General features: G+C 39.7%; 1 protein-coding gene across 7 annotated transcripts in view; it reads right to left on the minus strand.

Moving 5' to 3' along the window:
• Positions 1-17,947, minus strand: part of LOC103477253 (signal-induced proliferation-associated 1-like protein 2) — a 114,876-nt gene that overhangs the window by 11,602 nt on the left and 85,327 nt on the right. For 4 of the 7 annotated variants that reach the window (XM_008430233.3, XM_008430231.3, XM_008430230.3 and 1 more), the window contains 7 exons: positions 17,596-17,699; positions 17,380-17,468; positions 15,110-15,483; positions 10,817-11,065; positions 8,849-8,902; positions 6,748-6,886; positions 288-507 (listed from right to left, as the gene is read on the minus strand). In XM_008430233.3, the coding sequence (XP_008428455.1) occupies positions 288-507; positions 6,748-6,886; positions 8,849-8,902; positions 10,817-11,065; positions 15,110-15,483; positions 17,380-17,468; positions 17,596-17,699 (1,229 nt within the window). The remainder of the gene's footprint in view (positions 1-287; positions 508-6,747; positions 6,887-8,848; positions 8,903-10,816; positions 11,066-15,109; positions 15,484-17,379; positions 17,469-17,595; positions 17,700-17,947) is intronic. The other 3 variants (XM_017308861.2, XM_008430234.3, XM_008430236.3) reach the window with 3 other exon arrangements.

A 17,947-nucleotide genomic window follows, 5' to 3' on the forward strand; every position in this document is an offset into this window, starting at 1 on the left:
TAAAGCTTTCCAACAAAGCCTCTGCGGTCTTCACAGAACAGCTGGATTTATACAGAGATGAAATTACACACAGGTGGACTCCATTTACTAATTAAGACACTTCAGGGGGTAGAGAGTACAAATGAACGCCACATTCGGATTTTTTATTTGTAAAACAGAGTAGAAAACCGTGCGTAGTGTTTCTGTATCGCATAAAACCCAGTAAATACTCTGAAGTTTGTGGTTGCAACGAGACAGAATGTGGAGATAGTCAAAAGGTGAACACTTTGCAGTGTGTTGGCACTCACTGCGCAGGTTGGACGCTCCCTGGTTGTGGACCATGCGAGGAGGCAGTGTGCTGTGGTAAGGTGGCGTGGTGCTGAACAGGATGTCGTTGGGCATGGCTTGATCGAGCATGGAGCTGCGAGAGCTGGCGTAGGACGAAGCCTTCCTGTTGCTGCACACGCTCTCGTCCGACAGGGTTCGGTAGAGCGAGCGTCTCGGTGACAAACTGCCCGGTGCCAACACCTGCAGGAAAAGGAGAAGAAGTCATATCTACGTAGTTGCAAAAAGAAAAAAAACCCTGCAAGTACTGGAAAATCCCCCCCTGTTGCATGCTCCGCTGACATCCTTTGACTTTCTTGGGCGCAGCGGGGTTACAACAGAAGTCAGCTGGGCGGGTGAGGCAGTGACATCAGGGAGCTGTGTCAGGAATCAATTACAGCCTTTGCTCTCAGGAAAATGCGACTGATTGAGCACAGCTGGAGAGTGTCTGACAGAGTGGGAAACACAGGGGACAAGGCTGGTGGAGGTGGTGACAGAGGTCACTCCCCTGTGGCAACCACTGGTCACTGAGCTTAATGTGAGAAGCCACAGACAGCAGAGAGGAAATCTCCAACAAGTCCAAAGAGTTTCGTTTTCATTTCGTAAAAGATCGAGCTCTCAAGCAAAGCCTAACTGCATCTAAATTCAAAGAAATGATCAGAAGAATGATGCAAAAAAAACGGCATGATCAGATACAAATGATCAGATGCGCTAAAGAAATTATGTCATTACATTTTAAGCAATAAAATATTGGTTTTCTTAAATAACTTAATTATTTGTTCATTTGCATTTACAATACTGTATAAAATAAGCATACGTGGTTAAATAAAAAATCTGCAGAAAGAGTCAAAATTAGTTGTCAGAATAATTGATAACTAAAATAATCGTTAGTTGCAGCCCAAAAAAATATACCAGATCTTAATAAGTTTTAGGTAAATTTAGTTTTATTTTTGCTGACTGAACATATCTGAAAATCTAAATCCATCATTAAGCAATTAATTCAAGAAACAAATGTTCAGCTGATGGTCTTTAACATTTTAAGATACTTCAAATTGCAGCAGGGATATTTGTGCAACAGGTTGCAACTGTTTATAATCAGAAGTAAAGCAAATTTTAAAGGTAATTTTCATTCAATAATCCCCAAAAACAAGGCTAATAAAATAATTTGAGGCCCATACTTCAGCTGAACTCAAGTTTTTTCCCTGTTGGTCTACTCTACTTCCTCCAAAATAGGTCAGTTTAAGAAGCCAGGAAACATGACATGCTCTGCACCCCTGAAGAGTAGGAGCTTCGAATGAAAAGCCTTTGCTCCTCGTTTTTTATCGTTTATTTCAGTGATCACTTTTCCTGTTCTGGAATACCAGTTTAAAATTCTCACTGGTGTTTTCTTTTTCCAGTTCTATAACAGTTTATGCTGCATTTAGTCACGCGGCGTTCTTCAAATTTACTACAGCCTATTGATTCTTAAAGCAGATGTATACTTTTGACTCCATGTGTTGTATAACTGTGGACTTGTTCCTTCAGCTCTGCCCTTGTTTAACGCTTGATTCATGTCTGTCATGAATTAATATTTAATGCCATGAAGAGGAAAAAAACACATATACAAGTTACACCTGACTAAAAGTTGCAGAATCAGCCAATCTATGAAAAAAAGTATGAATTGTAGTGGACATGCAGCATGTGAACCTACATGTAAGAAAGGGCTGTGTTTTTGTTCTTGACTAGTTTTTTGAAGAATGTCTTCGAATCTAGATAGGTGTACTAGTGAAGCAGGTAGATAAAATTGATGATGAAGCATTAGGCTTGCTATGAGGTCTATATTCTAGTGTTCTGAGCATCTGAGCTAATTTTAGAAACAGAAGTAACGAAAACAATTACCACACAATCCACCTGTTAGCCAGTAAAGAAGCTTGATACCTGTTAGGTTGAACGCATGCTGGTGGACAAACATTTCTGGCCAATCCCTCTTGCTTGATTTTGTCTTTTGGTGCTACACCTTACTAGATTTTTTGGGAACACTTTATTTGATGGGGTGTGCATAAGACTGACATGACACTGTCATAAACATGACATAAGATCTGCCATGAACATGAAAAGAGTCTTTATGAATGTTTATGACTGTTGTCACGAAGTGTCATTCGATAAATGACACTTTTAATGCAAAGCTGCTTTAAAACTTGCATTAAAAGTCCATTAAAAGTGTCATTATTTACTGAATGAGTGTCATGGCAGTCTTATGCACACCCTATCAAATAAAGTGTTACCAATGATTTTTGTGCCCTTCCACTGACTGATACCTTCATAAAATTAATTATTTTGATCTTTGAAAACCTCTTATTTGAAAGGTTGTTTGACAAAGTATTATCTTTGAGTGTTTTTAATTTCTTTTATATTTTTCCCTGAATCATATTGGTTGAACAGGATAAGAAAAGGTGGAAGAAAATCCAAAATTATTTCTTTTTTGCAGTTATACAGAACCTCACCACACTCTAGATGAGAAAAACATTTTCTCTCATCTATTAGTTCATATGATAGAAAATTAAAGTACTTCTGTCATGCAGGTCATGCTCTCAAGGAGAATGAATTCAGATAAACTGAATTATGAAGTGGTAAAGCAGGCAAACAAATCGGCATAATGAACGTTCTGGATCGGCTAGTCTATGCTGAAGTTGTGTGGAGAAAAAGCCTCCGGGTTAGCTGTGCATCATCCATCTCTAAATGTGTCAGAGTAAACACATAAGGTGCTTTAGATCAGCCATTATAGCTTGCAGTATGGGGCTATACATCATGGTCAATTAGACCGCTGACCTTATTCTGCCATATTGATCTGTGCATCGTTGATTATTTGAGGGTGACTTTTGTCGCTGCTTAATGTACAGAATAAAATGAGTGCAATAGAAAGGTTAAAGGATGTGCTGTCAGGTCAACCAATGTATCCACAGGCAGCTAGGACCAAAATCCTTTGCAGTTAGTGGTTTGGTAATAAAACTGCTGGGTCATCCAGCATAAAAAATCTACAGCTACAGGCCGAAACATGCTGCTGCCAAGGCCAAAATGAAGATGTTAAAACTCTTCCTTGGTCGGGAAATTAGCACCATCACAACTTACGCAGGATGCCACAGCAGGGAGAGTAGTGTCTCATTACTGCGGTCATAGTTGTTACAGAGGATCTCCTGTTTAAACACACAAAACCACGACGACCAATCCCATCCATCACTGTCCCATTTAGTTTACATAAATACAGAAGGAGTGACATCAAAAGCAGCCACAAATGATACACGGAGCAGCTGCACAGATCGGTAAATATCTGCCTCTTTCTTCCCAGCTGTAACCCACAATGCGCTGCTATCTCCACAAGCCAACACCCAGCCATCTCCATTTCAAAGCGAGATCCCCCACAAGTCCCTCAGTGGGAATTTAACAAACATTCAGTCTGTCTTTAAAGCAGAGATATGCTTATGCCTCCTTCAGCCCAAACACACTTTTCTCATATTCAAAGTTTACAAGATAAAACCCCGCAAGGTTATCACACATCGGAGCAACTTTAGGATTCTCGATTCTATAAGAGGCAGAAAATAGCAGAATTAAGTCTTGAATAAAACTGCAGATCAGATAAATCATCAGTGAAATGCACTGCATGATTGCAACATGGAAAAGTCTTTAAAAGTGTACAGATACTCTTCTATTGAAAGATGACAAAAATCTGACAGATGATCAGTTATTAAAGGTACATCTAAATCCACTAAGACCGACTCGGGCAGCTTTGGGCTGTTAGATCTTAGCGTTTCTTTGTACAGCAGCACTCTTATCAGCGCTGCCAGCTCTGACACATCCACCGAGACTTTTTCCTGATTACCCTGACTTGCAGCTCGCGGCGAACAAAGACAGCAACCGGCGCTGGCCCCTTTTTGACGTGCCACTGGGGAGGATGTGTTTGGACAACCACCTATTCAGATGCTTTTCTTTTGTTTCCCACCGAAGGTTCAAAAGAGGAATGTTGTGGGAGACTAAGCCTGCGAACGGCCTTTCCTCTGCGTCAGCCACACAATGGGCTGTCTGTCGGACATGGCTGGCAAGGAAAGTCTCTGTGCACCTGCTTGTCCGTACGAAGACTGGCATTGGGCGACAGTCAGAGGGCACACTGAGCTTTGTTGCATCCGCTGCTTGGTCACCTAGAATATTAACTAGTATGCAGAGGTGAGTAGTAACTTGCTACATTTACTTAAAGAAAAATGTATTTTTATTGAACTGTAGTTTTTACTTTTACTTTTTTGTGTTCTTTGGTCCACAAGTTCTTATATATATATTTATTGGTCTGTTTGTTGACGTAATTTTTAAATATCAAATTTTTAGTTTACTCAGTACTTGTGACGCCTTTTTCCCCAAATACTTTTTTTTATCTAGAGTAATTTCTCGGATAGATACCTTTAACTTTTATTTGAATAAAAATATGTTGAAGTAGTGCTACCTTTACTTGAGTACAATTTTTGGGTACCGTTCCCTCCTCTGGTAACGTGACATGTTTAAACCTTGCCTCCAGCTTTGTCGTTTTCATGATTTAACTCTTTCATGTACCCACCCTGCAGTGTGTCTTATTTGGGACCATATGCATGTCTGGCAGGAATGCTCGGCATCGGGCTCCCCATGATACTTCTCGCTCTTCAATTGTTTTTCCGTGCTCTGTGCTATCAGACTGGAGAGGGCGATTATAGTAACAAACCAGCTGGCTGAGTCCTCTGGGTCTCTGGCTGCTCTACTTCTTGGTTGTAAACAAAACATATTCAAATCAAGGTGTTTGTTTCTCTCGTTATTGAAACTGTGTTAAAACAGCTTGGTCCTTTTAGAAGTAAGCCAAAGGGATTCAAAGCTGCAAACAAGTGCTGTGCACTGAACTGATTCATGTGAGGGACAGGCCTGGCTGTGCCAGAGGACACTGCTGGCTGCCTTTGTATTAAAAATGACCGGCGTCCAACAGAACCCATTTGGACGTCTCCAGGGTCTCATCCTGGTCGATAATGGACGAGTGTTGAGGCACTGGGGAACTGGGGATACAATTAATTGTTCTGAGGAACATCAAACATCTTTCTGCAATTTCCTGTCCCTAATATCCCAACTGTGTAAACTCAGGCTCCTTTTGGAATTAGGTTAACATAACGCTGAGCGAGTCAGGGGTCACACAGGGGTCAGCAGGGCGGAGGTCCATCAGCTGTGGAGCAGATGTTTCTTCTACTGTGACGTGGAGAAAGTATCTGCTCAGGGTCCGCCCTCATATCATCATCTACACTTATTATGAAAAGACAATGGCTTTATAAAGAGGAGCAGAATATTAAATATCCTGTAATCAGAGTAAATAAACAAGTGATTCCCAATAAATTAGAAATCACTATAAAGTTAATTTATTGCAGTTCTTCAGTTCAAAACTTTTTCACTACACAGTGATGGTGATACATTTCGAGTATGTTAAATTTGAAGGTCAGGAAAATCTAAAGTTGTGTTTCCCAGGAAAGTATGATATTACTTCATCCCATTAAAAATAGATTTTTTAAGCAAAATGATGGCTTACTGAAAGGTATGTCCAGGCACTCTACAGTAGATTCACTCAATCGTTGGTCAGAGCTCCTTTTGCATCTTTTACTGCATCAATCCAAAGATAATTTCTAGAAGTTCTGAATTAAAAGTCGTTTTTGGTGAAGTTAAAATTTCAAAATGTTCATAGAAACCAACTTTTAGACTTTTGAGATCAAAATTAAGACTTGAAAAGTACCATTATGTGGATAATGAATCCATACAATATTTAGGGTTTGATTAACAGCTAAGGGAAACCAAAAAGTCAGTTTTTTCTAAAGACAAAAAAATATAAGTAACTTATATAAATATATATAAGTTATATATATATATATATATATATATATATATATATATATATATATATATATATATATATATATATGAGCAAAAAAACTTGATGTTGTGGCTTACACAATAATGGTGATGGCTAAAAGTACAGAAGAAACTGGTCGTTCACAGCAAGTTGTACCCAAGTATTTTGATGGAAAGTTAAGTGGAAGGAAAACTGCAAGAAAAAAATTAGCAAGAGTAACAGAGACAATCTACCTTGAAAGAATTGTAAATGCAGAGATTCAAAGGAAAATACTGAACAGTTCAACTGGAAGATTATTTCACTTATAACATGGAAAAAATGTCTCGTTATAAGTGAACTTGACCTATTTTTTTAATCAATATTAAGGAATTATTTACTTAAAACAAGCTCCTGAAAAGGTAGTACACTTGAAATAAGACCAAACTAAGATATTTGCACTGGAAACTAGATCACAAATACTTGGTAAGATTTTGTGTTTTTGCAGTGCATTGATATTACAGTTTATTTAGTTGCACTTTTTATGCATCAACCAATCATTCTTTCATTCAGCTCAATAACCTCACCTTCCGGCTTCTGTCTTCTCCTGGAGGGCTGTCTGGCAGCAACATCTTTCGAAATTCCTCTTTCGACAGCCTATGCAGGGATTTTCCATCGTGCTCTGCAGACTGGAGCCGGCACGCTGCCTCCTGCGCGTATAGTTGCCTGCAAATCATATCAAGAACAAAGAAGACCAGATTTCATAACCAGGGTTACCAGAACCACATCCTGCGAAGGAGGCCCCAGCTACTTTTAGAATAGCGGCTGAACAAAGAAAAACGGGGTCCAAGTGAAGGATTCATCTTGGCATGCCAACATCAGGAGTCTCCATGCTAGTCAGTTACATATGGGGCAGCAGGGAGGGAGAGACGCCAGGGTGTGTGGGGGGGGGTTATTTCCACTAACACCTTGTCCAACACCGGTGTGCCAAATCCATGAATAGAGAGACTGCGACGAGTGCAGCCAAGCACTGTGAGGGGCAGGAACAAAAACAAGCATTTCGAACAGAGACCATCACAGACCAAAGGAGTGCTCAACACAACAACATCAACGGCGACGACGACGAGGGAAGACATAAAAGCCGCTATGCAGGGATTGAAGACGGATTCTGAAAAGGTGACATGTTGTCCTGGAACTGGTTGTCAGCAGGTTTTGTTTGAGGACGTCTAAATGATTCTGACTGCAGGGGTTTTGGGTGTTAAGAGAGGAGGGCACAGGGCACGGCGGATGTGACCAAACTGGCTGGTGAAGTGGTGTGGCAGTGTGAGCTCTGCTTTAAATGAGCAGCCTGTCCGCGACACTCTGAGTGCTGTTGGCAGGGTGTTACATGGCCGCGGGGATATCGGTTCAGACGGCTAGACGACGGGACAGGCCGGCGACGAAGAGACACCATTTCTGAGAATTGCATTGCTTTATGTAGCTCGGTGTAATGAATACTTCCATGTCACATGGACTTTATGTGACAGTTAATTGTTAAATGAATACAAAAAGGCAAAACTTTAAAGATTTTTATTTTTTTTAAATAAATGTGTTTTGTATGTATTCAGCCTTGTTATCATTTGTAGAACCAACTTATCATCCAATTTCACACATCACTTTTGGGCGTGTTTTTATCAGCTTTACATGTCTAGAGTAAGGTTGGACAATAAGTCAATATCAACAAAGTAATACGTCTGACAGAATATTCAATACTTTCTCTGAACAGCTCTGCATTCTGGGGGTGTAGGCAGAGGAAAGGTTTTAGTTGCTCAACCTTTCACAGCCACCTAAGCTAGGTTGGTGGCATTAACTCACTCACTTGCTTTTTGGTTACCTAGCAACTCACTCATTCTTTTGTTACCTAGCAACGACCTCTGGAGTAATGGCGCGTTCACACCAAAAGCATTACGCGCATCAAAAATGCGTCTGGCGCTTCCAATTCGATGCGTGTACACTTTTAATGCAGACGCCTGACATTTTGCGCTACACCTAGCGTTTTGCCCATCTGGTTTACAATCAAAATCTGTAGAGGCGCGTCGATGGCGTGTCAGATGTGTCTGCTCTAGCCATTGATTTCCGTACAACGCGTTGGATGCTCTTGTCTCATAACTGCTTAAAAATAAACAGTAATGCGTTGAGTGAAAACTGGATAAAACAGGAAATGTCACACCATCTGTTTGGTAGTATTTCAGGTATTTGAAACAAAAAAAACCCTAATCAATAATTATCGATGCTGACTGATATGAATTGCTTATATTGAACGTTTTTCAGCCATACAGTCCAGCTCTAGGTTGTAATGTGAAGAAAATAAAACTGGAAAGCATTGCTATTAGCCTGATGCTAAAGCACTCAGACATTTTGCCTACATTTTACTGAAATCTTATTCTATAGTCTGAAGTTCTAGCTAAACTGCAGTTACAGTAAGAGTGGGGTTGTGTGGAAGAAACTGCAGAAATGTCACAGCTACAGATACACAGTTGGTTGCCCCTTGAATGTGTCACATGTTGACAGGACCGGCACTTGAGACCGGTCATGACATTCAAGTGGCGTGATGGTCTAGGACAAAGGGGGGTGGAGAGGGTTGTGACGGAGTGCAGGGGAGCAGGCTGGGTCAGATCAGGGCCACCGGGTTCGACTATAACCGTGTACCTGGAGCGCTCAGACAGCATTTTGAGAAGGAAGGCTAACAAGCTCTCCGCTCCTCTGAAACAAGAATCAGAAGCAGCCTGGGATTAGAAGCATTAAAACAGATCCTGCATTTCATACAGTGTTAGGTCAAATGGGAAAACTTCACAAAGAGGGGAAGAGAAACTTCATTACGTTAGAGCAATATCTGTGAGTAATATTAGGCCATTTATCATGAGACACTGTTATGTAAGAAGAAATAAAACGGCAGGAATATATAAACAAGCAGTGGGGAGGGTAAATGAATTACGGAGCTTTTTCATAAGTCGGCAGAAGACGGCTTCAGTGCACGCGATCAATCACACAGCAAATTTCACAGCCTCAATTGGATTACTAGGAAGCCGAAGCTGGGGGTTTCTTCGAGGGCAAATCTCACTTTCGCTCTTCCAAAACATGCCCAGAGCTGTCTCTAACACCCTCAAACGAGTACTTACATACATCTAACCCTCCCTGCAGCGGGCCATTTAATTATCAGGGAGATGCTGTCAGCCATCAATCCTCATACAACATCTAAAGAGAAAGGGGACTTTCTGAACTTTTCTAAACGACTGCATACGTTTCTCTGGTCGCCGCTCTGTGGAGGGTGTGACAGATCGTAGCTTGGCTCGCAGCAGAGACGCTGATCTGTCAGAGACCCAGCAACGCAATCCACAGGGACCTGAGATCAGATGAGTGATCAATAACGACATGTGACATGTGTCAAGTGTATTATGTCAGCAGCTTCATTGAGCTTATTTATTTTGTGGCTGTCGGCTTCAATCAAGGCCAGTATATAAGCTCTGAGTGGGAAAGACAATGCAGAGGGTCTGAAAGGAAACTGGTCCAACAGCAGGCTTCACACCTGGTGCTATCAGGCAGAAATAATCACAGGCACTGAGCCTTAAATACCAAAGCTCACACCTTGTATTAAAATATCTTCATGGCACTTTAGCTCTGTCTTAAGGATCGTGCTAAAAAAGTTATCATTTTCAGCCAATGCATACATTTGAAAAAGAAATAGGCAAGGGCCAATATGAAAATGCCATGGTTTCAGAATATTCTGGCATTAATAAGTTTTTACACAAAAATATATACAATGAGCTGTTTGCTTTTATTTGTAACAGCTTTCCAACCAGCTCAAAACCTACCAGTTGCAGATTTAAATCGGAATTACTTTTAATTCATGGAATAGGGCTAAAATGATATATCGTATTAATTGATCAGTGAAATAATTGTCAACTGATTTAGTAATCGACTAATTATTAACTGGAGTATACAGACTCTAAGAAGACTAACTGCTGAAAGAACAATATTCTCAGAGCAGTAATTACGCCAGAACTGTACAAGAAATATTTTCAATCATTTGTATTTAAGATGTAAAAAAATTATTTATCTGTAAAACCCAGAACTCATCAAGAAGCCTCATTTTAACTTCACCTGTTCAAATTCTGTAAAAAAAAAAAATCAAATAATAATCTCCTATAAAGCATCTTTCAATATCCAATTATTTATTGGTTATTGCAAAAAAAAAAAATTACTCAACTAATCTACAATGATCAAGGGTATACTAAAGAACTATGTTATTATATTTTAGGAGATAAAACATTTAATGCATTGTTAATGTTATATAAAAAGGCAGAAGTGATTAAAAGAAAAATGTGCAAAATGTGTCAATTTTTCTATCCGATTAATCGTCTGAATAATCGATTACTAAAATAATTGATAGTTCGACTGGTTTCTGTAATCAAACTGTGACTAAAGCTTTTAGGCTTTTAACATGACAAAGACTGTAAGAAACAAGGAAATTATGTCGCTCTGCATGATTAAAAAAATGGTAAATTGAGAAAAATTCACTCAAACCACATAAATAAGGTGCTTTTGTGACGTTGTCCTCATTTTTTGATGACCTCATCCGTGCACTCTTGAGACCTTTTCTGTCTCTCACACACTCACCCACACTCTGAAATGTTGGGAGGTCCCTCAGTGCAGTGGGCATCACCATCACCATCATCATCAGCTGTCTTCATGCTCTCTGGGAGCTTGCAGCTGGACTGTGTGCGTGTCTGTCCACAGGCCTCGGAGCTGGGCCCCGGCTCGGGCCCTGTGCTGCTCGTCTGGGGGATGGTGTACACCTTGGAGGAGTCAGCGGACATACAGTACCTGGCACCGCGGGCCAGGGGACTGCCAGAGTGGTGTGAGCCACTGATCAAACAGCAAAAATAAAGCATAACGTAACTCAAACATGACCAAAACAATGAATGAAATGAAATAAACAAATACAAAACATAAAAAATGGTGATAATAATAACAAAAAAGAAGCATTAGCAATAAAAAAAAAAGCATGGATGCTTGCAACACAACCCGGCAGATGTATGGAAATTTGTCAAATGGATGATTTATTGTCAGATAGAGCTGGACAATAAATCAATAACAATATATTAAATATATTTATTTGCACGCCTTTTAATGTCCTAAAAAGTGCTAGATAGGTTTGATGTATTATTAATATTATCAATGTAAATTGTGATTGACGTGTATCAATAAGGTCCTTTGCAGTTCATGGGTGAGACAAATACAAGTCAGAAAAAAGAAGAAATCAGATTTCACAAAAAATATGGGTGTTAAAGCCTGCAGTGTGAACGTAGCCTAACTCGTTCACTCTTTCGTTACCTGACGCCGCAGCAAGTTAAGTTTTCTTCGCCGTGCCTCAGAACTGCTAAAGAATAAATAAATGACGACGGTGTGGAGTAAAACAGTACAGATCAGGCCACAGGTTTGGTAGTATTTCAAATATTTAAAACAAAAAAAAACTAACGAATAATTATTGATAGACTGATACGAAACGGCTAAATTGGAATAAGATTTTGTGCCATATTGTCCAGCCCTCACCTCACAATGGTTCATGAATGGTCAGCATTGCAGCCAGCTAGGATGACATAATCCCCTCCAAATAAAAGTACCTCCCCTTTAACCTACTTCATGAGACGACTCAGTTCCAGTCTGTCATGCTCGTATTCCTGCTGAACTTTGTCCTTTCAATATTTCATCAAATATCAAATGACAGGCCGCATTTATGGTTCAGTGCATTCAACCACAAAGAGGCATTTCCTCCTCTTGCTCTCGGTGCTATGCAGAGGTTCCTCAGACATCTGCTGCTCTGACCCCTGCTGATTTATGGGTCTCCAAGCATAACGAGCAAAGCAACTCGCACGCTTCCATGTATGCGGAAAACTGTTTCTAATCATGTTATTGGGGTGAATTCACCCTTGAAATTAAGATTGGTTGGTCAAAGTAATGACTTGTTTGCTGACAGAAATATTACCCCAGCACCAGCTTTGTTCTGTTGCGACAAAATCTAATCATTGTAAGTAGGGTGGTCGAAACATTCCCCAACTCATAATGGCTTCATGTGCTTTGTGAATATGCTTTAAATCACAGCGATTTAAAAATAAGCATGCAGTCATTATCAGAGTCCCACATTCAGGCTGGGGTTTTCCCTTTATTAATTTTCCGTTTATGATGATGGCCGACAATTAGGATTTCATGTCTCTTGGCTGCCAAGGACTTTCACTACGACTGCTCAAATAAAAGTCAGACAATAATGAACTCCATAAAGATGTCAACCTCAAAGCTGTAAAACTTTAAAATATGTACAATGAAATGATGTTTTGCTTGCTTCTGTTTGCTGAGAATGCTGAACGCTCACCAAATGTGTGAAAACCAGAGATTTTCCAGCCTTTTTATTTCTGAGGGTCACTGAGGAACGCCTGCCCCTTTCGGCTGGATGTAATCATGGTCAAGCAACCACAAACGTTCATTTATTTTCTCTTAATTTAGCTTAAGTCTAAAACGTGCAGTGCTATAAAACCATTTTTGCTCCCTTTCTGATTTCCATTCCGTACACATTTTAATTTTCGATAAAGACAGCCTGGGTAAGTAGAAAAAAAATCTGATTTCCAGGTATAATTTTATTTACTTAAGGGAAAGAGCTATCTAACCAACCTATCTGTAGAAATATTCACACATCTTGTTAAATCATGAAACGATGTGATAACTCGTATTATTTCTGCACAGTTAAAAAAAATCTCCAAAAGTAATACAGTAACATGATCCAAACTAAAGGAAACCAATTACAAATTAATTAAATTCTATTTGAAAAAGCGTTAAAAAGCCCTTTCTAAAGGTTTTGGACTCCTGCAAAGCCAGGTTGGGAGCCGTTATTAACAAATGGAGAAAACATTGAACAGTGGAGAATTTTACCAGGAGTCACCAAATTCACTTCAGGAGCCCATCGACAGTTTATTAAGGACGTCACAAAAACATAAAGCACAACATCTATGGGTAAAGATAACTTCTATAGAAGAGCGCCAAGACCAAAACCACTGCCAGCAGATCAAAAAAAGCTCATCTCCCATTTGGAGTAAAACTCCTTTCAATGGTTCCAAAAACTTTTTAGAAGAATATTCTCTAAACAGACAGACAAATGTTTTTTTTTTTTTGAAGGTGTGTACTATTGTATCCGATATAAAACTGAGAACATTTCATCACAAAAAGATTCTTACTGACAGTAAAAGAAAAAAAGACGGTTGGGTTCTGCTTTTGGACTTGGGAAAACTTGCCATAATTGTTAAAATCATAAATTCAGCTCTTTACTAGAAAATCCTAAAGAAGAACATCTGACATTAAATTGAAGCGCAGCTGGATTATATGACAGGACAATAATTCAACCAAATTCATTGCAAGTTATCTTAAAAACCAGTTATCGCAGCCAAGGGTCGTAACTACTTTTTCACAAAAGGCGAGGTTGGTTTGAAAAGCATTTTTTCCTGAATAAATGATATAAAACTGAATATTTTACAATAGCTGTCAAGGCAAAGTTTTTCCTTATTTCCTTACTCCAACATTAAACCAACCCAGGTATGAAAACAGTCTGAGTTTAGATTAATGGTTAAAACAATAGATCCTCTTTCATTTTTTGCAAAGCGTGAATGAAAACACCCCTCCCCCATTTTCCTTCACAAGAACCGCAGTCTGGCGATGGGAACTGGGATCATACAAGACCCCCTTACCCCACCGCGTTGCTTCAGGCGGAGAGCAGCGACCACCGCTGGCTTCAGCACAGCTGGATAAGCCGGGTGGTAGCTCAGCAGACACTAAGCACCACCAGGTGAGGAGAAGGTCAATAAACAGACACAGACCATTAGTTGTGCATGTAATTGTTCGTGTGTCTGGCAGAACAGATCCAGTATCGGGCTCGATAGTTTGGCGGTCGTGGTGTTTGTCTGCGAGCACCGATGTATTCCAGCACAGAGGATTTTGCTGTGAGCTATGTAGCATAATAAAGGGTGTGAATTTCCAGCACACGCAAATCAGTTCAGTGACCCGGCTCGGATTGAGCAAACACAGAGCAAAGTAATTACCAATAAAGATGAAAAAGTATCAAAGAGCAACCACTGACTCATGATCTGGTAGACATGGTGCTTCTGTGACTATTTATGTAACTTTCAGTATTTTAGCTTGTAACTGTTTCAGTATTTTTCAGTATTCCAAAACAAAAAACACTCTTGCCTCAGTGCTTCTCTACCTTGTTTCTGAACTTGGTGATGAATCTACCACAAAAGCTGGGTGGGCTTCTTTACTAGGACAGTACAGATCCACATTTCTTTGCATTTCTTTACAAAGAAAGTACAGTGATTGCTACTATTAACTCAGAATATTCTGCTTTTCTTTTCTACAGAAAGTATTCTTGGTTTTTCTATTGTGTGATTAGCTGTGACTCCATCTTGGAAAGCACCTTCAGTCATTGCTGCTAAATAAACAGCATTAAGTAGGGTGGATTTTACTGTGATGCATTGTTATTGGGTCAAACTGAACTGGATGCAGTTGGATATATACTGTAGTACTACTGTTTCTTGACGTGAAGTGGACCTGTTCTGCAATATAAAAGTGAACTGAATCGAAATGATGCTGAAAATACAAAAGCGTTCAGCCTTTTATTTGCCCTGATTATTCCAGTCCTATAGTGGAGGAATTCCCCGTCTCCATTTGATGTTTTTCGAGGCTGGGCCAAGGCAAATTATTTTTTTTGATAGTTTAGTTGACATTTTGTGAACTTCAAACGTTAACGTGTTAAAAGTCATCAGTTTTTTGTTCCAATGCTTACGCAAATCCAGAAAAACATTGTTGTTGTAAATTTTGGCTGCCATTAGGAAGAAATTAAAGCGTTAACCTTCATCTCTATCGTACCTTGAATGAGACGAAATCTCGCTGAGGTCTCCAATGCTGCCCTCTGTCATGTGACTACCCATGATGGCTGAAGCGAAGCCTTGCTGCAAGTATAGTTTCCCATGATCCTCTTCTGTCATTTCGTCCTCATGGTGCTCAGAGACCCAGGGGTGTCCCTGTTCCCCGACTCTGCCCTGCAGCAACACCCGGGCTCCGGGGGGCACGCAGGGATTCGTGTCTATGCCGCTGTCTGTGGAGGCGCCTTTGATGTAGGTGAGGCCCAGCATCTCCGGGTCCATCAGGTCTCCAGAGCCAAAGTGCTTATCATCGCTGTTGCTGGAGGCGTTGCTTGAAAGAGTGTTGCTACTAGAGTGGCTTGAGTTTTTATCGCCAGTCTGGTGGAGAGAGGGAAAGGGCGAGAGGGGTGAAGGGAAAAGAGAAATGAAACTGGGTAATTGCAGATTGTTCTTATAGTTGTTTTAACGGACTCGGTGTGCCAGACGATGGAGGTTCGGTCTGATTCCACTCTGACTGATGTTATTACAAGAGATGAGCCTGTCAGACAGCAGGGGAAACTAGGTATATCTACAGGAAACATTTAAAAATAAGAGCGTTAATGTTTTTACAGCCCTGTTTCAAACACACTGCGTCTCTATTTTAAGTTCATGGTGTGATTTTAATCTAATTTGAAGGAAGTCTAACAGATAACCAAAGTAAAGTCTGAGTAATATGTGATACTAGTAAATCTCAGACTGAGAAAATAAACTATGAATTACATGAAATTGACCTGACACTCTTTATTTACTATGCTACGCTCAACATTGTTAAATCGTGGATGCAACTTAAATCACATCGAATCAAAAGCAGATGGGAAAAAAGAAAGAGCTCTGTGCCAAGAGGAAGGTTTGATTTTTTTCTTTTATGTAGAAAGCCTGGGTTAATGAAAACATAGCTGAAAGCACCAACTGACAGAAAGGAGCAATTAGTTGGATAAGGAAGAAGATGAGCTGATGTTGAGTCAAAAAACGGCAAAAAAAAAAAAAAAGAAAATATAGATAAAGTAGACAGGAGAGACTAAGGCTAATAAAATATTAACAATTTTACTAAAATATGCCCTAGAAAAGTGTGAGTTGGCCAGAAATGGTGATGGGATGAGGCACATGCTTGCTTGCTGATGAAGGATATGTGACAACTGGAAAGAGCGAGAGAATAGCAGCCCAGTTCAGCTCCTGATGGCTGTAAAGTCCATTTCTAAATCAAACACACATGAGGAGCAAAGCAGGTCTGAAACTGCTGCACAGCTTTTAAAAACATTGAGGCCGTTATAATGCACAAAACACTCCGATCTGACCTTCATCTTACATTTAACTGGTCTCTTTCAAAACATTGGAAAAGAAAAATACTCAACAGATCTTTTAGATTAGTCATAGCAACCTCCTGAATCTTCAACATTTGCTAATCTTTATTGGAATGTAAATGTTAAGCTCTAAAGAATGTCTCTTCTTTGAAATATCGTGTTTTAAATCAATCCATTAGTCAACTTTAGGTAAGTTAAAGGTTTAAAACTCTAAAGATCTTAATTTGTATTCTCATTCAACAGATTTGTTTGCACTAAATGTCTACTTGCTTTGTGAAATTCTTGCATCTCTGAGTAGCTTTTTCTCTCTGAGAAACTTTTTCTCAGAGATACTAACGCAAACTATTTTGCATTAGTTTGATTCCAGCAGGATCCAAAAGGTAAAATAAATGAAACATTGACGACCTAGATGGACGAACCAGCTGTTCCCTCTCGCCTCACGCTGTTTAAAACTGAGTTGTTTGTTTTTCCTACTGAGGAAGTTTTCTGGTTGAGGCAAAATTTACAGTCAAAGTGGTTCAGAAACTCTGAATCCCTATTTTTCTTTCCCTTTAAATCTTTTTAAACAACCACTTGCAACATCAGGTTGCATGTTAAACTTCGAAATGCTGTAGGACAAATTTGTATAGTAGAATTAGAAATAAATTGTGTTCCAATTTCTTGCATTTTTTTGTTTGTTTTACTTAAATCGTTAAAAACGTAACATCTCAATAATAATAATAAAAAAAACAATCTTTAGTGATACTAAACTAATCTTAATTGTGAAAAACGTACATAGGGTCCTTGCTTAGGGAGTTATTGACACTGATGAAGAATGTAGATTGATATGTTTTTTTTACCATTGAGTCCCAGGAACCTAACAATGTAGAGAATATGCTTAAATGTCATGCTGTCAGCTTGAGTCAACCTAAATGGTTGCAGAGAAGACATTCACCCTGGAAAGCTTGTTTGGCGAGTCCTTCCCTCCTTCCCTTTGCTTCAGAGGATTCAGGATCTTCGTGGAGGGTATGTGCCATTTGGCCTCTGTGGAGAACCATGGAAGACAATATTTAAAAGAAAATAACCCATAAATGATAAAATCTCTACATTACTTTGCTTTTACTATATGGCATCTTTATGTAGAATAAACTTGAATCTCAATTAGATTCACCTGCAGATCTGGTTCTTTCCAGGGTGGGCTCCCTCTCCCTGCGAATCTCTCCATCGCCTCCTTGGATGTCGCCCGCCCGCTCATGCAGTATAGGGGAGGGACACCTGAAAAAAGGCACACAAAAAAAGGCTCAAAATGATTTTCAATCTATTGTGTGAGCTTTGTTTCCTAGTCAAAGAAAGGCTTCAAAAGACCTACCGCGGATTTAAAGCAATTAGCTCAAGTTTCTTTAAGGTCAAATCACTTGAGCTTATAAAAGAATAAAGAAGCTGCCAGACAGCTCTGGCGAGAGGCCTGTTTTCATTCCGCTCAACATGCCAAGCTGTTCCTTGCTCTTGACAAAAGGGAAAGA

Source organism: Poecilia reticulata, chromosome 15, assembly GCF_904066995.2.
Source record: "Poecilia reticulata chromosome 15, P_reticulata-male-v2, whole genome shotgun sequence".
Classification (NCBI taxonomy): Eukaryota; Metazoa; Chordata; class Actinopteri; order Cyprinodontiformes; family Poeciliidae; genus Poecilia; species Poecilia reticulata.